Source organism: Mytilus galloprovincialis, chromosome 5 (genome assembly GCF_965363235.1).
Source record: "Mytilus galloprovincialis chromosome 5, xbMytGall1.hap1.1, whole genome shotgun sequence".
In the NCBI taxonomy this organism is placed as follows: Eukaryota; Metazoa; Mollusca; class Bivalvia; order Mytilida; family Mytilidae; genus Mytilus; species Mytilus galloprovincialis.
The window spans coordinates 67356013-67377679 of record NC_134842.1 but is presented as its reverse complement, the minus strand read 5'-3'; the positions used below and the strand labels follow the sequence as shown (position 1 = coordinate 67377679).

At 31.7% G+C, this 21667-nt stretch overlaps 1 protein-coding gene across 1 annotated transcript in view; it reads left to right on the top strand.

The window, feature by feature from the left end:
- LOC143074120 (protein hobbit-like) overlaps positions 1–21667 on the top strand; it is a 118889-nt gene that overhangs the window by 43470 nt on the left and 53752 nt on the right. The window contains exons 19-39 of the mRNA XM_076249666.1: positions 314–429; positions 2958–3044; positions 4440–4551; positions 5973–6078; positions 6848–6962; positions 7437–7525; positions 10226–10295; positions 10921–11022; positions 12839–12992; positions 13312–13522; positions 14046–14218; positions 14633–14731; positions 15311–15577; positions 15978–16074; positions 16702–16795; positions 17313–17456; positions 18031–18122; positions 18692–18944; positions 19462–19517; positions 20018–20087; positions 21318–21491. Coding sequence (XP_076105781.1) covers positions 314–429; positions 2958–3044; positions 4440–4551; positions 5973–6078; positions 6848–6962; positions 7437–7525; positions 10226–10295; positions 10921–11022; positions 12839–12992; positions 13312–13522; positions 14046–14218; positions 14633–14731; positions 15311–15577; positions 15978–16074; positions 16702–16795; positions 17313–17456; positions 18031–18122; positions 18692–18944; positions 19462–19517; positions 20018–20087; positions 21318–21491 — 2681 coding nt within the window. The remainder of the gene's footprint in view (positions 1–313; positions 430–2957; positions 3045–4439; positions 4552–5972; positions 6079–6847; positions 6963–7436; positions 7526–10225; positions 10296–10920; positions 11023–12838; positions 12993–13311; positions 13523–14045; positions 14219–14632; positions 14732–15310; positions 15578–15977; positions 16075–16701; positions 16796–17312; positions 17457–18030; positions 18123–18691; positions 18945–19461; positions 19518–20017; positions 20088–21317; positions 21492–21667) is intronic.

Genomic DNA, 21667 nt, shown 5'->3' with positions numbered 1-21667 from the left:
TAGATATCATCCTGCTCAGTCGTTCTGCATGCATTGAGGTGTGAGTAGGAATTATCAACTATGTCACAATGTGTAAGGAGACGTTATCCAACCTACTTTCCTGAAGTGTGAAACTATCTAAGAAAGGAGGAAAGACCAGTCAAAAAGTTCCCTTCCTATTTTAATAAAATTTGTGGGTCTATTCTTTTCAAATAAAAAGACAAATTTAAAATGTAATATATGCAAATAGTTATTTTAGGATATGACTGTGTCTATTATGTAATGAAGATTGAAAAAGAAGAATTTTTATACAGATTGTGACTTTATTTTGTAGTTGCCTTAATGTTGAGAGTGGATTCTGTGATGTTGGACCACAGAAAACCAAAGAGTTATTTTGTTGTGGAGGGAACTAAAGTTATTTATATACAACAGCAAAAACAGAAAAATAAGGTGAGTAGTTTTGAAGCTCTTTCTCCCGATTTTGCTATGTTATCCACAAATATTTTAATATTTTAAGCAAGAATGTGTTCAAGGTACACTGATGCCCCACTCACACCATCATTTTTTATGCCCCACCTACGATAGTAGAGGGGCATTATGTTTTCTGGTCTGTGCGTCCGTCTGTCTGTTCGTCCGTCCGTCTGTTCGTTCGTCCGTCCGTCTGTCCCGCTTCAGGTTAAAGTTTTTGGTCGAGGTAGTTTTTGATGAAGTTGAAGTCCAATCAACTTGAAACTTAGTATACATGTGCCCTATGATATGATCTTTCTAATTTAAATGCCAAATTAGAGTTTTGACCCCAATTTTACGGTTCACTGAACATAGAAAATGATAGTGCAAATTTCAGGTTAAAGTTTTTGGCTTCAGGTTAAAGTTTTTGGTCAAGGTAGTTTTTGATGAAGTTGAAGTCCAATCAACTTGAAACTTAGTATACATGTGCCCTATGATATGATCTTTCTAATTTAAATGCCAAATTAGAGTTTTGACCCCAATTTTACGGTTCACTGAACATAGAAAATGATAGTGCAAATTTCAGGTTAAAGTTTTTGGCTTCAGGTTAAAGTTTTTGGTCAAGGTAGTTTTTGATGAAGTTGAAGTCCAATCAACTTGAAACTTAGTATACATGTGCCCTATGATATGATCTTTCTAATTTAAATGCCAAATTAGAGTTTTGACCCCAATTTTACGGTTCACTGAACATAGAAAATGATAGTGCAAATTTCAGGTTAAAGTTTTTGGCTTCAGGTTAAAGTTTTTGGTCAAGGTAGTTTTTGATGAAGTTGAAGTCCAATCAACTTGAAACTTAGTATACATGTGCCCTATGATATGATCTTTCTAATTTAAATGCCAAATTAGAGTTTTGACCCCAATTTTACGGTTCACTGAACATAGAAAATGATAGTGCAAATTTCAGGTTAAAGTTTTTGGCTTCAGGTTAAAGTTTTTGGTCAAGGTAGTTTTTGATGAAGTTGAAGTCCAATCAACTTGAAACTTAGTATACATGTGCCCTATGATATGATCTTTCTAATTTAAATGCCAAATTAGAGTTTTGACCCCAATTTTACGGTTCACTGAACATAGAAAATGATAGTGCAAATTTCAGGTTAAAGTTTTTGGCTTCAGGTTAAAGTTTTTGGTCAAGGTAGTTTTTGATGAAGTTGAAGTCCAATCAACTTGAAACTTAGTATACATGTGCCCTATGATATGATCTTTCTAATTTAAATGCCAAATTAGAGTTTTGACCCCAATTTTACGGTTCACTGAACATAGAAAATCATGGTGCAAATTTCAGGTTAAAGTTTTTGGTCAAGGTAGTTTTTGATAAAGTAGAAGTCCAATCAACTTGAAACTTAGTATACATGTTCCCTTTGATAAGATCATTCTAATTTTAATGCCAAATTAGAGAATTTATTCCAATTTCACAGTCCTTTAAACATAGAAAATGATAGTGCGAGTGGGGCATCTGTGTACTGTGGACACATTCTTGTTATGTTCAGTTGACCGTGAAATTTGGGTCAAAACTCTTAATTTGGCTTTAAATTAAAAAGATTATATTATAGGGATCATATGTACTAAGTTTCAAGTTAATTGGACTTTTATCAAAAACTACCTTGACCAAAAACTTAACCTGAAGCTGGACAGACAGACAGACGAACAGACGCACAGACAGAAAAACACAATGCTCCTCTAATATCAGAGGTGGAGCTATTAATAAGTAGTTGGTTAAATTAATTTTCAACTTGTTGTTAGTAAGAAAGAAATAGTTTTTATAGTACTGCAGAGGACTTTTATGCCCCACCTACGATAGTAGAGGGGCATTATGTTTTCTGGTCTGTGCGTCCGTCCGTCTGTCTGTCCGTCTGTTCGTTCGTCCGTCCGTTCGTCCGTCCGTTCGTTCGTCCGTTCGTTCGTCTGTCCGTCTGTCCGTCTGTCCCGCTTCAGGTTAAAGTTTTTGGTCAAGGTAGTTTTTGATGAAGCTGAAGTCCGATCAACTTCAAACTTAGTATACATGTTCCTTATGATAAGATCTTTCTAATTTTACAGCCAAATTAAACTTTTGACCCCAATTTCACGGTCCACTGAACATAGAAAATGAAAGTGTGATTTTCAGGTTAAAGTTTTTGGTCAAGGTAGTTTTTGATGAAGTTGAAGTCCAATCAACTTGAAACTTAGTACACATGTTCCCTATGGTGTGATCTTTCTAATTTAATGCCAAATTAGATTTTTTACCCAATTTCACGGTCCATTGAACATGTAAAATAATAGTGCGAGTGGGGCATCCGTGTACTTTGGACACATTCTTGTTTGTGTTAGGGTTTGAATATCATAGAACTTAATTCAATGCACCACTTTCATTAACAAGCAAAGAGACCATGACAGTCATCGTTCCTACTGTTTCAGAGATGATCATATGAAGAAAAATGTTCCCATTGTTTTAATCTATGATATCTATATTTATTTCTCAAAATGTATGATTTCAGATGATGAAGCTTGTGAAATCTGTAAACTTAAAGGATCCAATTATCCATATACAAGAAGTTAAATGTGTGTACAAACATACAGAAAAGGTAGGTAATCATGGCAGTTTGAATTATTCCTAATTCTTTTAGGCAAGAAAAAAAAATTTAATCACTACTAAAAAAAATATTTTCAAATATAAAAAAGAAGATGTGGTATGATTGTCAATGATCCAACTCTCCACAAGACACCAAATGACACAGAAATAAACAACTATAGTTCACCATACGACCTAGTCTGCATTTTCAATGTTTCATGAATATTTTATCACCTTACTAATATCAGGGCTTCCATCCCAATGATGGACATTAGATTAAAAAAAACCGATATTAAACTTTACTTTGATATTAATTTGATGTTCTGATGTAAACTGTTAAATTGGCAGCACATTAGCATGCTCATATCTGCTGAAGACTCTTTATTTGTGCAAAATGACGTTGTAAAAGACTCTTACTTTCGTTTTTAAATCACATTTTCCAAACTGGATGTTGACTTGACAATGGTAAAACGTGGACCAGAAACGGATACATAAAATCCGTGTATGTTTTTAAAGCAAGACTTAGTGAAGAAACTCTTGCCACGTTATTTCTTCAACAAAATACTTGAAATAAACCTTTGATACAGGTATCAATAATAATTTTAGCGTTTTTGAAGAACTGCATGATGCATAATTAAATTTTCCACCTGTGCACATGCGCACATGTGTTCTAGTTTGTACAATGTAGTTCTAACGATTTTTCATTTAAAACCTTTTTAGATTTTTCATTAAATCATGTTTATTAACGTATTTCTTATAATTTTCATCTTTTGGACTAAATTAATTAGATACAAACTGCTGAAATGTAAGAAAATAAGTTTGAATAGATCAATCAATTTATTTGATGTCCGGTAATGAAAATAGTTCACCTGTCACCTGAACAGGTAGATTTTAGCTGTCCAACAACTAATTAGCCTTGATTAAAATTAGAAAGTATTGAAGTAGGGGTTGTTTTGATAGTAATTAATCATCATGTCACTTTATTGACCAGATGTATGGCTGTTTGAAGGCAAAAGGTTGGGTCAAAAAGATCGTGAATTATGTTAAAATGACCGACTTTTAAGAAAGCCTTGAAAACTAAAAAGTAGATGACTGTTTCATGCTTTGCCCAGCCGGACTTTTACCGGACATAATACAAATGTCCGGAATATATGACCGTTTTGGAAGCCTTGCTTACTATTAATATTTTTGTATTGCCTATTGATTTCTATATTTGTTAATATATGAATAAAAATATGGTTTTGCAAATCAATTGTTACAACAATTTAACATTCTTTATATTTGACACTTTATTTGACATTAATTTTATCACATTCATTACCTACAAGAGTTGACATGGTCTGTTTTTAAAGCGAAAAAAACTTGAATACAAGTACAAAATTATCGAACATCATTATATCTTGTACAGAATATGGCGATCCATGTATTAAAAGAGGTGTCATGTGACTGGAGTACGCATCATCACATGTGTATCATACAGGCCATCGAGGATTTTACTGAACTGACCAGCAGAATTAATTGTAAGTTGTAGTCTGCTGCAGAATCTAGCCTCTCAAAATATTACCAATGTGATTTCAACTGATCGGGCGGAGCTTACATTTTAATTTGCATTAGGACAGTCTATTTGAAGATGTGTGTGATAAGGATGATTGCCGTTATAATTATTAACGATTTCTAATCACCTACATGTATCAGTGTCATCAAAGTAATTTACAAAAGAATGATGGACACTTCATTAATGAGTTTATCCTAAAACACCTTTCTATAGATGGACTGGTTTATTATGAGCGAACCAATTAAACCCCGCCCAGTCAAGTGAAATAAATCGAGTAATACATGTATATGAAATTAACCAATGAAAATTGTTGTTACAAATGAATATCATTAGAATTTGATATTGATTGAAACAGAATTGCAGGTTTGCGATACAATCTTATGTATTGACTAGCATAGTTCTTATAATATCAAACAAATACAGTGAATATTAAAAAGAAGATGTGTTATGATTGCCAATGAGACAACTATCCACAAAAGACCAAAATGACACAGACATTAACAACTATAGGTCACCGTACGGCCTTCAACAATGAGCAAAGCCCATACCGCATAGTCAGCTATAAAAGGCCCCGATAAGACAATGTAAAACAATTCAAACCTGTTTTAAGAGATCACTTAAGGGAGAGCAAAAAAGTGGTCTCTTAAGACAGGTGGTCTTTCAATACAGATTCAATTTATATGAAATGTACTACAGAGGGATCTATAATAAATGGTCTTATGACACAGGTTTTTGCTTAATACATGCTTAATACATGTCGTCTCTTGAGCAGGTTTGATTATTTTAATTATTGCCAAAAATTATAGTTTTAAAATAAGAAACCCTTTGAATTTCAACTTTTCCTTAGCTTTATAAAAATCTGCAAAATGTACCTATGGGAAATTTATTTTAGGATTTGTAATAGATAATAGCCAGTTATGAAACTTTTTTGTATTTATGTAAGTCTACTACTTCAGGGGTGTAAGATGACCTTGACTGCCCATGAGGTTCTAAACAGTAAATGTGTAATTATTGTATATATGTGATAAATAAAACAAAATGTTTCTTTCGTTAGAGGTCAGACATTTATATAAGATCAATATTTCATTGTGAATAATTATTTTTTGTCGTCAATAGCAAAACACATTCTTCTAATTGGTGCTTTTTCAAGTAAAAATTTGGTGTCATAAAATTAATATCCTATGAAGCTGTTTCCCCCAAATGACCCTAAGGCAACAGGAGTGTCATTCATAAATCAAAAGTGGAATCTTGTGTATATTTTGTATATATCTGATTACAGTTCATGTGCAGAAAATTTGAAGCTATTATAACAGTAAAAAAAGTTTCCCAAACATACATGTTTTCGTATGCTGTTTATATCAGTTTCAATGCTTTGTTTTATTTCAGTGAAACCTAAAAGAAGCAATGCACCACCAAAAAGAATGGAAGTAACATACAGCGTTATAGTAGCTGCTGATGTCATGCTTACACTCAGGCTCTCAAAACAAAGATGGTAAAATGAATTAGTCATATTTATTCTATATTAGGGCTATTCCATTATGTGGGAGGGTAGAAAGGGACTTTCAAAATATCCCTACAACCAAGAACCATTGGTAAGATAATTTTGCATAATGGTAATAGACGCATACTGAAAAAGACCCACGACCCACATTCAATGATTAAACTTCCCTTCTTACCCTCTCACATACATTTTGATAAAATTGAGAATGGAAATGGGGAATGTGTCAAAGCGACAACAACCCGACAATAGAGCAGACAACATAGATAGAAGACCTCTTAGGACAATGACAGTAAATTGGTTCAGTAAAATGTTTTTAAGACATTTTCAGTAGCTAGAACATATAAGCATTGATTTTTTGGGGCTGGTATAAACATATTATTCACTTATCCCAATTAACCTTAAAAAGTGTGTCTGCTCCATTGCCCTCCATTTAAAGATGATTGAATCTCCTGAATTTAAAAAAGAATTGTTCATTGTATTTTAAATAAGAAATGATTTCTCCTCACAAGAGTTTTTGCAATTGCATCCATTAGATCACACATTTTTACCTCATGATCAGTGATTTCAAATGATAATTGCACTCATTTATATTTGAAATTACAGTATTGATAAGAAAGTAAATATCAAAATACATATGGTAAACAAAAATGCAGCAGTAATAAGACACATTTAGGAATCCAAATTACATGAAAAGAAGATAAGGATTGTTGCAACAAAAAATTTAAATTATCAAAAGACTAAAACTTTTGTTTTATTGCAGGGTATCTTTGACGAAGGAAAACAAAGTTGTTATGACAATATCTGCTGAAGAAATTCTGCTACAAATGGACAAGTTTATCATACGATGTGAAGGTCATGATATTATCACCATTGAGGTAACAAAACTTTTAAATCGGAAGGAGAATGACTTTGCTACTTCATATGGGGAAATTTTCGTGATATATTTGTGTTGGATTTGCTAATAATGAATGGACAGTTGCTCTGTAAGAAAGAAAGAAAAAAAATCCTAGACTAATACAGATGTAGTGTATAACAATGCCACAATATAAGTACACAAGATGTAATACCATGATTTACAGAAGTTACACCACAGAAAATTTTTTTCCGTTCCAAAATTCATCCTGAATCGTTCAAATTAATTGAATATTCATGCCCTTCCAATTTATATAAAAAATAACAAGTAAATTGAAATATCTATTTAAAGTGGTCAGGGTCTTAAAATTTGCCCCAATGCATTTATTCAGGAAGAGCACATAACAATTTCTTTGTATGCTAAGGGAGATATTAAGAGGCAAAATTTTACCACTCTTTACCTCACCATTAATGTGGGTTTTTTTTTTGTCTTGCAGGGATTACTGTATGGAAGCTCAAGAGAATGCACTTTACTACAGGAGAGAGAAGATGCTGGTTGTCTAGAACTGCCAACAAACAGATTATGGTTGGTAAATTGACAATAAAATTGAGAATGGAAATGGGGAATGTGTCAAAGAGACAACAACCCGACCATAGAGCAGACAAAAGCAGAAGGTCACCAACAGGTCTTCAATGCAACGAGAAATTTTCGCACCCGGAGGCGTCCTTCAGCTGGCCCCTAAACAAATATATACTGATAACTGTTACAGCCGATTTCATTGAGTGTGTAGGTAAAGGTAATTTCTTTGGTTAGCTTGCTTGCTAGCTGAACCGTCAAGTTCATGATTAGGTACGGTATACTACCCTCCTTTTGAAGTAGTCTAGTCCTACAGACAGATAGATTTGTTATTAGTCAGACTAGTCTACTCTTAAAGGAGGGTAGTTTTCCTAACCTAATAATGACTTCATGGTTCAGCTAGCAAGCAAGCTAACCATAGATATAACCTTTGCCTACATGTACAATGCAATCAGCTGTAAGTGTCTTTACAGTTGGGTGCAGACCAAGCATTACATGTAAACGGGCCTAAAAAGTTAACACAGCGTTTACTCGCGTGCACTTATGTTAAAGCCGCGTTAACTCTGCGTTAACTCCGAAATTTTAGTAGACATAAATAGTAAACGGACGTTTACTTTCGCGTTTACCTCCGCGTTAACGCAAAAACCGAGCGTCTTCTAATTTTGTAAAGAGTAAACGGGCGTTTACTTTCGCATTTACTTCGCGTTAACGCGTAAAAGGTGTGTCTTCTATTTATGTAAAAAAAGTAAACGCCCATTTACTTTTTGTAGTAAACGCGCGTTAACGCAGATTGTCCTCGTATCCTGGATACACTGACCTAATATATCACATGATAAGGTACATCAAAATATCCATCTGTCCATTTTCGATCAACATATTGACGATTGCATTTAATGAAATGACACCTCTTTAATTAATTTATTGAAAATTAATCATTGCATATAAGAACAAAAAGGAAATCTGCCTGGAACTGTAAAACTTATTATGAACTACATAGGCCTATGTGTTACTGTATCTGTATATAAATTAATATAATAATTAAATTTTAGATTTAAAGATAATGTGCTACGGCATAGAACCAAAGTTTTGTACGATATGTCATTTATTTTATTTCTTGAAGCATAACCTAGTTGAATCTGCCGTAAAGAATGTTGACAAATTACTTTAACAACATAATTTTATATGTTTTACATGTACACATAGTTTTGAAATATTCAGTTTTGGCATATTTTTTTCAAATATGCCGGTTTTTGTGAGTCGATATTTGTACAAAAAAATAGAAAATCCGCTGTTGAAAGTTTTTGGAACTGATTTTTTATTTGTCAATTAATAAATGTTTATATTTCTAATAAAAAGTGTTTTTGAATGTTAAGGTTTAAAACACATATACGTAAAATATTAAGTCATTTTAACAACATAAATAAATGTACAAATGCACATGAGGATTATTTTATAATATACACAATTAGTTAAGGCGAAAAGTAAACGCGCGTTTCCTTTCAAGTGCATGTAAAAATACAATTGAGAAATCTGTAGTAAACGCCCGTTGACTTTTACGTGCACGTTAAATTAAACTTATGAAATCTGAAGTAAACGGCCGTTTACAATTGACTATACGGACACAGAGTAAATGCGTTTACTCGAGTAGACATTAGATATTTCCATTTTGACCGCGTTAACGTAAATGTGCACGCCGCGTTAACTTGCGTTTACTTAATGTAATGCTTGGTCTGCACCCAACTGTAGATATCAGCTGTGTAAAAAATTGTGTACAAGACTAAGAAACAGGTGCAATGCCAGCTTCAATGACCTATTACTCCTGTTTCTAGCTAAGTACAAATACAGCTGATATTTAAAGACACCAAAGAGTTACCCCGGTATTGTCTTTATCCTGCAATTAATTTTGTACATTGTTTTTGCTCTGAAGACAGAAAAAAATCAAATTTATTGCATTTATTTTCAATTTAAAACAATAGTTGATGGATGGGTGGGTTCAATTCCCTTTAATTGTATGTTTTCTAAGTCAGTGGTATTCTTAAGTCATTTCTAGAATATCTCTAGTAGTTGTGAAAAGAGTATAATCACTTTTTTTGCTGCTGTTGACATTTATAAAGTACTGTGGATTCATTTGTTTAATTTAATTTGGGTTTAAACATATTTATTTATAGTGGATTGGGAAACAAGTTTTGCAACTTATATTAATCCCTTTCCACTTTGTGGGTGCGAGTGCTGCCTTGTAGCGGCATTAGCCTGCTCTTTTTCGAAATCTACAAGGGTGTCTTTAACGTGCAAGAGATATGGCTCTCTCTTAACACGGGTCAGCCATTTATCGTCCCCTTCCGACGGACTATCATCGTTTCTTCAAGACCATACTCGTAAATGGTGTCAAGGGAGAGCCGAAAATTCAGTCCCTGAAATTTTCATCCCAGACAGGAATCGAACCAGGAACCCTTGTGTTAGTAGTCCGATGCACTAACCACTACACCACGGCTCTTTTATTTGTTGTAAACAAATTACAAATTAAATTAAAATATACACTGAAGTAAACATTTACTACAGGTTGCATTGCATGTTTTGATAAAATCACAAAATCAAATATCCTCAACTGCAATTTTTCCTGAAAAATATGAATTAATCCCCAACAATTATATGCAGAGTATATTTACAAATTTGCTGCTATTGACATAGAGTGTTTTTTTGTTTTTTCAGGAACTTTTCCTTTGACAGTTTTATGATAGTCTTCCCCTATGGATATGATTTTGCCTTATGTTTTGAAGAGGTATGTAGCAGTAATAACATTATAACCCTAACTAAAAGTTTAGTTCAGAAGGCAATTGCATGGTTTTATGAGAATAAACTATCTATCTATCTATCTTAGTACAGCTAAAATTTAAAATAAGAATAAGGCCTTTGAAACAAAATATTTGATTTTAAGTTTCTACAAGTGGAAATTATATTGCAACAATAAGGGACGACATCAAAAGTTCAATGTAGGATAAAAAACTTAATTCACATAGTTTTTTCAGTGACCCCCCCCCCCCCTCCTCTTAACTTAATTTGGGAAAAATTGATTTACCAATAGGGATATATGTAAAAATCGATTTTAGATATACAAAACTTGCAGAATTTTAACCCCCCACTCCCAAACTATTTGATTTAAGTTTTTTATCCTACATCGATCTTTTGATGTCGTCCCTAAGTTCTATATTTATGATAAAATTGAGTATCAAAAATGTTAACCAGCATCAGTTTTCTGGTTATTTGTGTTTTTGAAATTGAAATATTTAGTTCATTTCATTTTCAGATGTAAATATAAAACAATTTTGACATTTGAATGAAATATTTTTTTTTTTATTAAATCGCATATTAATCTGTAGTTTGTGGTTTTTTTTTTTTTTTTTCAGTTTGTGAATTTATTTAAATGGTGGAAGTTAGTTCATAATTACAAGAGCAAACCTTTCACACTGGAGAGTAAATTGCCACCTGATCTACAAATAAAAGCCAAGGTTAGTGATTGTAAATATATAGGTATTTTAGTAAGATTATAAAATTGAGAATGGAAATGGGGAATGTGTCAAAGAGACAAGAACCTGATAATAGAACAGACAACAGCAGAAGGTCACCAATAGGTCTTCAATGTAGCATAAATATAAAAAAGAAGATGTGGTATGACTCTAAATGAGACAACTCTCTCCTCAAGAGACCAAATTACACAGAAATTAACAGCTATAGGTCACTGTATGTCCTTCAAATTGAGCAAAACCATACTACATAGTCAGCTATAAAAGGCCCAGAAATCACAAATGTTAAAAACTAATAAAATCTATTTTATTCCAACAGAAGAAACATAAATGGGCAAATTTTATTGGAATAAGATGACAGAACAAACTTCTTGAATGCAACTGACTTCACCTTATAAAGGCTTCGTTTAAAAAAAATGCTTGTAATTTAAACATTTGTAGTCAAATGTCTTGCAATTTGTCAATTATATTAATAAATTTTCTCACAGTGCAACAACATCTTTGAAACTGAAAATGCTATGACAGAAATCTTACATCACCAAGACTCAGAATCATACCCTTTTAAATGTAGCAATATTCAATACCAAACAATTCTTTAATTGATCTTGATAAAATATAAATTGAAATGATCAGTAGCCAAATAAATTGATCAGCAATTTTTAAAAGTCGTTGAAGCGGTAATATGGATAGGACATGTGGAGAAAACATCAATTAGACAGAAAACCAACAACACAGAAAAATTACATCTATTGAACAAATATAGTTCTTATCATGCTTATCAATAGACAGATGCTCATACAAAATGTAAGGCTCTAAATTTATTACTCCTAGACTAAAAAATGGACTAATACTAAAAATCATTCATTTATAATTTAAATGGAAAATTGAAATAAATTTATATTTATTCTAGTTCTCTTTACATTGAAATTAGAAGATGTAGTATGAGTGCCAATGAGACAACTCCCCTTCCAAGTCTAAATGTATGAAAAGGAAACCATTATAGTTCAAAATATGGCCTTAAACACAAGCCTTGGCTCACACTGAACAGCAAGCTATAAAGGGCCTAAAATGACTAGTGCAAAACGATTCAAACAGGAAAACCAAGAATCTAATCTATATAAAAACCGGAATCAAGAACACTTATGAACCACATCAAAAAAGACAACTGCTGAACATCAGGTCCCTCACTTTGGACAGGTGCATACAAATGCAGTCAGTTTAAACGTTTTAACCTTCACCTTAAACTGAAACAGTGGTGTAACATTACAACATAAAATGACACACTATAAAATATCAATTGAAATGCTTAACTCGATTTTAAAACCATATAAACAAAAACAAGTAAACGTACACTGAATGAATAAATAAGATCTATGACACAAGATAAATGTAAGATTTATAAAAAAAAAATGTAAGTGAAAAACAATGTCACAAAGACAACTCTAACCTGGGACAAAGGCATTCATTGTTTATGTTTGTGCCTGTCCCAAGTCAGGAGCCTGTAATTCAGTGGTTGTCATTTGTTTATGTGCTACATATTTGTTTTTCGTTTTTTTTTTTTTTTTTTCTTTTTTTACATAAATAAGGCCGTTAGTTTTCTCGTTTGAAGTGTTTTACATTGTCTTATCGGGGCCTTTTATAGCTGACTATGCGGTATGGGCTTTGCTCATTGTTGAAGGCCGTACGGTGACCTATAGTCATTAATGTCTGTGTCATTTTGGTCTTTTGTGGATAGTTGTCTCATTGGCAATCATACCACATCTTTTTTTTATACATGTTATTGGCCAACTTTTTCTTGCAGGTATTTATGGTACAACTTGGTGACGATCCATTTGAGATCAAGTTGGGTGATAATTATGAATTACTGAAAGATGAATGCCAGGAGAATATTATCAGGAAAAACGTAATGGATCAAAAGATTAACACTCTCAGAAAACAACATGGATATATTCCTTGTAAGTTGTTATAACTATCACCCATTTCATGTGAGATTTTGCATGACCTTGTAATGAACTCCTGAACATAAGGCTTTGACATATAAAGACCTTTTTATTCATAGTTATATCACGACTGATTAATATTAACAAACACAAATTATTGCTAAATTTATAAAGAAATAATCTGCAACACAATGAAAGAAATCAAGAGAGTTATCTCTTCCTTTGATACAGTTTTGAATATTTTAATTGTCTTGCATTTTGCATACTTGAATTGTTGAAATTAATTAACTTTGAGGTTTAACTGAAATTGTAATGCAATATTTGCCATTTTCAGCTGACACAATTGAGGAACTATATGCATCTTTGACTAAGAAGAGTAGTGATATATATGTGAAACGTTCCAGACTACTTTATGCTAATACTCCAATGAGAACAAAACTATTTACATGGACAATGAAAGATTTAGAAATCAGAGCCATGGCTGATTTGTCATTTCATGGGAAAGACAATGCTGTAAAACATATGAGGGAAATAGATTCTGATAGGTAAGGTTACAGAAGGAAATTTAATTTGAAAACTTTTTATTTTTCAAAGGAAATTATAGTTTTCTCCAGAATCAGTTGGTGAATATAAGGCTATTTAATTCTTTGCACCGTGAACTGAATGATACATTTCTATTGCAAAAACAAATAACATAGAACTGAGAATGGAAATGGGGAATTTGTCAAAGAGACAACGACCCAACTAAAGTACAAAAAACAGCCGAAGGCCACCATTGGGTCTTCAACGCAGCAAGAAAATCCCACACTGGGTGGTGTTCCTCAGCATACATGACATACTTCTACTACTTGCAAGGGTCCTGGCTTGGGACAGACATATCATAGTGTAGATTTTTTTACACTAATCTTTTTAGATCTCAACCCTCCTCATATTATATTTTTATCAGTAGATTAACAAAATGAACAAAACTGAACATATGATTAAACACATTCCTAATTCATTAAGATAGAATTTATGCAGTTGTATTACTTGATCTCAACATATTTAACTGTACTTTCTGTCTTTCAGTCCATATCCAGAAGAAGGTCTAGATTTTTTGACGTTATGGTGTCGTTACGTAACAGTTAATATAAATCATTGGACTGTGATGTTACGAGACTATCCTCAGCCAATGTTTGATGTTAAAAATCTGTATCTTTGGGGAAGACTGGTTGGTGCTGAACAAGATGGAACTAAAAGAGGTCAGTGCTGAGCAGAAACAGCCCTTCTTTTATTTCTAAAAAAAGTCATCAAATATACCAGGAATTTAATTTCATATGTCAGATTCTTGTTTCTTCTACATAAGACTCATCAGAGGTGATCAAATTATCACAAAAAAGACCACATCAATTGTACCAAGTCAGGAATATGACAGTTATTATCTATTCTTTTGATGTGTAAGAGCTTTTGATTTTGCAATTTGATTAGGGAATTTCCTTTTTGAATTTTCCTGATAGTTCAGTAATTTTGTGATTTTAATTTTTTCAAAATTGAAAGCATTGTAAACCAACCAATCCAAGAAAGACCAAAGTAGAAAAAATGAAATAATTTGGAAATAGATAGAATTTTCACTTGTATTTCATGTATTTTTTTTATTGTACATGTTGTATTTGAAGCTAAGAGAAGTTGTACAGTTGAGGTAGCATCTCCATGGACCAATATGGAAGTAGAGAGAAATTTACCGGCACTCAAGTTTTATCATGATTTTAGCTGTGGTATGTATCTTAAAACATTTATATTATACCTAATTTTTTTCATAGAATTTTAGTAAGCTAATATAAAAAAAACAATTTTGGCAAAATTGAACACATGAGAAAGTAAAGGGGTGGGAATTAAAAAATTGTAACAATTAATAGAGATGTAAAGGTTAAGGTAACTAAAATTTGAACATGCATTTGTCATAAAATAGGTACGGCCAAAAAGGGTATGTTTGTAAGACAATAATACTAGATATGTTAAATTATTTTGTCACCAGCTAGAACAGAACATATTGTGTCTTTAAGAAGTCAAGTTCAAGTATTATACATTTTGTACAGAAACGCCACTATTTGTAATCTGCCAATGAACACAAATAATATTGTTTATTGGTAGTGCAATTCTGTGTCATATTTATTATGGAAGGGTTAGTAGATGTTTAAAACAAATGTTATATTGGAAAACAGTTTATGTTGAAGAAATCTTGAGAGAAAAAAATTAAAGGTAAAAGCACTGACTTCGGGTTGGTCTAAAAACCCAAGACAGATATAGTTTTGCTTTATATATCTTAAATAATGTATTGTTATGAACTTTTCCAGATGTGGTATCCTGGACCCAAGCCTATGGAGCTAATTGGGAACCTTGTGTAGCTCAGTATAACGTATGCTTTGACAATGTTAACAAACCCTCTATAGACCCAAGTGTATCTATGCCAGTCTGGGATAAAATTAGACTACTGCTTCATGGTAGATTGACCATATCCATACAGGAAATGACCTGGTTGTACCATGCTTCATTTGATCCTTACAACACGACAGAATTCATGGATTGGACGTGGACTAATTTATTAATGGAATGGACAAATGGTAATAATATCATTTAAATAGGATTAATGGGTACAAATACAAGTGGAAGAAGGTTTTTTTTTGGGTTTTTTTCTAGTTTCTTGATTTTTGTTGTTTAAAGTATTTTTGCAAATATTTTTTTTTATCTTAATTTGATCATTAATCCGGTGTTATTGTCTAAGAATTATCAAAGCAAGAATTATGAATAATTTATTTGTAGGTTGAAGATCCTCAATAGATATGATTGAATGGTAATTTTACATGACTTAATTTCATCATTGATCCTTGTAATTAGAATTTCATGTTTTGTGGGCAAATTTCATATGCTGTTTGGTTGACAAATCAAATAGTAGATTACATTTTATCAGTCTGTATAATTATGAGCTAGATAAGATTTACAACTTTATGATTTTTTTTCCAGCTAATTTTCTACTAAAAGGAGATTTTGACATATCAGTAAACACAGCTTCCAAATATGATGATTGTAAACTTCTACATCTGCCAAACTTACGTTTAAAGTAAGTAAACACCAGAAACATATACTGTTAACCAATTTAATTTCGCGTTTAGTCCTTTCAAGCTGATTTCACAGTGATTTAATTTCACAATTTTAGAATTTATTTATAGTTAGATAAGAAAGATCCAGGTTTGACATATTATCAACAATTTATATTCGCATTATATTTCTTCTAGCGGAAATTGCAAAATTTAATCGCACCAGAAAATAATTGGGTTGACAGTATAGTAACTCTTTCACAAAGTTAAAGAACAGCAATGTAATACTTGTGTATTAACATTGGTATAATGTAATTTAAGTTTATTTAGAACTTTTATGTAACATTATGTATTTCCTGTCTTAATAATATTGTACCTTGATTTGCTCTCTGTCATGGCAATGTTAAAATGTGCTTTTTTGCTGATCTATCAGCATCCATAATGTTAGAAACATTTGTGTGTTTCCATCTTTTTCTGCAGCTATTCATATATTTTTTTGAAATTATTAAATTATTATTGTACACCTGTTTTTCTTTTGCCTTTTTTATATCTGGATAAACGAAACTGTAATGTGTGTCAAAAGAACTAACCATTTATTAACTAACTCTGTTTGTTGATTGCATAACATACATTTCATTGTATGATTTCAGTATACATTTAGACTGGATAAGTCGTGGTGACCCTAATGACCATCATGCTGTGATGCCATGTGCTCCTGACAAAGTACCAGAATATTCTTTAGAGGTGAATATTTCGTAGGATTATACAATTGTTATATGAAACATCGAAGCAGTTTTGTTAAATCATGCTGTGCGAAGAGTGATGTTATGATTGTAAGACATCAACAATAGCAAAATTTGAAATTATAAATAATTTGTGTGAATAGAACCACCCACCAATTATTTATTTGAAATTCTCTTTGAGTGTTTTAAGTTGTCAATAACTATGACCTTTTTTTTTTGCAGCAATTTTGATATAATGTATTTTTAATAACTTTACTGCCATTTCATTTTGATGTTCTCAAATTTACTTGAAAGTATTTAGAAAAGGAAAAACTAAAGTTGTGCATGTTGCAAAAAATTATATTTATATTATATTTCTGTTAGTAAAAGTCGTGAAAACAAAATGCTGGCAAATATAAGTTGGTTTACAATATATTCACGTTCCTACATTGAATAATAAATTGTGTACATGGTCTGAAACCCTTTAAGTTTGATAAATAGAAAACCAATTGTAATCTGATTTATTTTTCTATTTATAGGACCATGATTCTTTTAGAGCCTTTAGATCACAGAATTTGAGTGTTACTATGTCACTTGATACCAAACCTAAACATGACAACACACTGAATGTACCTAAATGTATATTTTATGCTAGCACATTGAGATTTCTAGATAAGATCAAGGTTTGTAGCATAAAAAACATATAATATTTTCTTTACGATCATAATATATGATTGAATAGAAATTGAAAGTTGACCATATGTTACCATAGGCAGATTTTATCAGAAATTTTAAGCTTTGATTAAATACAGAAGTTAATCTTGGGAGGAGAGGAAAACAATTGTATCTTTCAATAATTGGAGGCACCAACCAAAAGTAAGAGACATATTGGAAGTATTGAATGATAAATAGAATTTGCAATTTAGAGGATATTTTTTTTATCTGAAATTGTTGCTTAATTAAGTGGAAAGGTTACAAAGCCAAAATATCCTACTTATAAAAAGAAGATGTGGTATGATTGCCAATGAGACAACTCTCCACAAGAGATCATATGACACAGAAACTACCAACTTTAAGTCACCTTACGGGCTTCAACAATGAGCAAAGCTTTTAGGCTGTTTAATATCAATAAGGAAGATAGAAGTTATTTCAAATAACATCTGTTACTGGCTTCAGCTTTACATGCTTTTTATATTCTTTTCTAATCCTAAATATTTTAGAATTGGTCTATTATATTTTTGAATTTCATTATTTTAGCTATGTTTAGCTGGTGTTACTAGACCTACAAGAAGAGGTGCACTGTTTTCCAGCACTAAATCAAGAAAACCACAATTAACAAGACACTACAAGTATGAACATTTTTTTGTACTAACAAGTCATGGTTTGTTGCACATAGATGCTTGTTAATAATGATATTTAAATAGATTATTTTTGATAAAAAAATTTAATCTATCAAAGGGACAGTGTTTTCTAAATATTTTTCATTTTGATAGTGGTTGGGAAGTCTTCATATAAGAGCTACGAACAATTCAGATATTACTGGGTTCATTAATTATTGCAATTTTAGAAGAATGGAAATGTTAGATTATTTAGTGTGATTTCAGGAAAAACTACATTCAGATGTATGTGACTGATATCAGAATATGAGTTCTTATTGTTGCAATGCTCAACCAGTCGTATCATTCACATGGATAAAAAACCTTGAAAATTTCTAAGTTTACAATAAGAAAGTAGCTCTTTACAAAAACATAATGTCCTTTGATATAATTAAGAATACTTTATAACATGCACTGACAAGGAAAACTGTTGATAATGGTTGACTTGTGCTATGAATGTAACTGTAAGAAAATGACCCTGCAAATATTTCCTTTACCCTTGTTTCTAAACTTAAGTTAACATGATCTACATTGTGTTGTAGGAGTATAAAGATGGCAGTAAACCTTCACAGATTTAACATATGTTACTGGATGTCTTTCTCAAAACAACATGGCTCTGAACTTTTAGCTGAGTCATTCGTACTCAATGTGTGTAATGATTTATCTCTGGTTCCGATAGAGGATGGCTTGTTCCATCGTCCAGCTGCAAACTGGAGTGTGAGATATTTAAGTTGTGAATTATTAGGAGCTAAAACATGGTTGTGTAGTGCTCATAAAGAATCAGAAGATGAACAAGTAATTATTACCTTCAATATTTTTTTTGTCTCACAATTTTGCATTGTTTACAGGTTTATGTATCATCATTTTAATTTTAACATTTGCCTTTTACTATCCAAATCATGTACTACGTACAGTTAAGACATTTTTCAATATCATCAGTTTATGTTATGCAAAATGGTCATATCCTAATCATTTTACTGATGAATGATTTATGATTAACTCAACATCTGATTAAGGGCTTTAAATGAAATAGATGAGTGTGAGCATATCAAGTTAAAAACTACTACATTTTATTGTTCTTGCATTGATGTTTTTTTTGGGTGTTGGTCTGAAAGAGATTGTGAAAGTTTGAAATGATTAGAATTTTTTTTAATGTATTTTTTATGGTAATATCAAGATGCAAAAACTAAGCACAAACATAGAAACTCCAATAATTTTCAGAAGAAATGTGTTAAATCAAACTGAACTTTCACATTATACCTCTGTGGTAACAAAACTTTTTCTCTCATTCAAACAAATTTCTATATTTCAGCTTAACCATTCCCTAAGATTTCCAGTTGACAAAAGTTTCTTCATTAGTGTCAGCAGGTAACATATTACTGATTAAGTGATTGTATTGCATGTCCTTAAAAAAAGTTTATGACTTCTTCTGTGAATCTCACCAAGTATTAAATGAGAATAAAACAAATTTATGGCAACTAAATTGTCATCCTTGCTTAATGTCTCCCGTGCAACAACTTTCAGGGAGACATAGGAATACTGGATGTCTGTCAGTCTGTCTGTCACTGGGCTTTCAGTCTTGTTTTGTTAGTGCTCTCATATGAATGATTCGTAGGTTGATATCAACATTGTCTCTGACAAGTTTTAAAATCAGTGCTGATTAATAATTTGTTTTTTTAAAAGAGTTATGCCCTTGGGAACATTAATTATATGGAAAATTGCATTGCATTTGCTCTAAAGCCTTCATTTCTTTAAGATATTCAAGAAATTTTTAGTTTTTGTCAATTGATGGATAAAAAATGTGCATCATGGAGGACATTGCTACTCTGTTCTTTTATAGTTGATGTTTGACTTTCCTTGTATTTCAGGGTAACTTATCTGAGAGGAGAAGTTGTAGAATCAGATTCATCTGATGAAGAGGAAGATGTTAAAAATGGTGTAAGTTAAAATAATAAATTGAATGATACAAGAAGTTGTAGGACAGACTTTGTAAAACATTTTGCTTTCAAACTTTCCCCAAATGATGGATGTCAAAAAACAAATTACATCAAAATAGCAATGCAAAGCAATAACGGATTGAGGAAAACAAAATTAAATATTACTGTAAATTCAGTAATTTTTTGCAGGCATATATTATTGGTATTGTTGAACACAGGACAAACATGAGATATTCATTGTAATGAATTCAGGAAATGCTGCATACATATGATGCTTTCAAAATTTAAAATTTAAAATGCAAGGATTTATATTTGAAAAATCAGTCACAATTTTTTGTAGTTATAAAAACATCACAAACATTCTGAATTAAAAGTATTTGAGTTTGAAAACAGCAGAAGTTTATAAAAAAAATTCCATATTAAATCATATTTAGGATCTTTATAGATATAAGATAGAAATAGGAAGATGTAGTATGAGTGCCAATGAGACAACTCTCCATCCAAATCACAATTTATAAAAGTAAACCATTATAGGTCAAGGTATGGCCTTGGCTCACACCGAACAGCAAGCAATAAAGGGCCCCAAAAATTACTAGTGTAAAACCATTCAAAGGGAAAAACTAATGGTCTAATCTATATAAAAAACGAGAAACAAGAAACACATATGAACTACATAAACAGACGACAACTACTATACATTAGATTCCTGACTTAGGACAGGTGCAAACATTTGCAGCGGGATTAAACGTTTTAATGGTACCAAACCCTCTCCCTTTTTTGAAACAATAGTATAACATCACAACATAGAAAACACACTATAAAATATCAATTGGAATGGCTTAACTCAATCAAAAAACGCAAATTAACACACAATGAACAAATAAATTTAATCTGTGATACCTGAATGCAAATACATAGTTAATAACAATTATAACATATCAAAATATATTTTGAGATCATGACAGTAGTTAAAGGACATAATTTTTAAGTTACTATGGAACTTGAAGCAAAGGAAAGATGTAGAAAGAACAAACCATTGCAAAGTAGCAATGCATACATAGCCTTATGTATTGAAAAAAAAATCAATAAACAATAATTCAAGTTTTTGCAGAACTGTACTCATAAATTTAGAAAGATGTGAGCATCTTTAGTTGAAATGTACAGTTTCTCACTAAACATCTTTTTTAAGCATTGTTGATTCAAATTTCTTAACATTTATCCTTTTTTTTAGGCCAAACCTACCCATTGTGTTCATGTGTATGATATGAAAGGAGCCTGGAACAAGAGTAATAATATTGTACTGATTGGTCTGTATGACAGCTATCAGAAAGCTCAGTCTCTACGCAGGAACTTGTCATCAGACGCATTAAAGGTTGTCAAGGTCGATGAAGGACGCAATGCATATGTAAGTATCATGAAATAATATGCTGTCAGAAAATTTAATGTCAATTTAATAGTGGAGGCATTCAAAATGATGAATTTGTATAGTTGTTGTACTGCTTCTATACAGATAAATTTTAAAATGTTAGGAGTTCAAGAATTAATTAAATCATTTTAACTTTAGTGAGGGTAATATTTCAA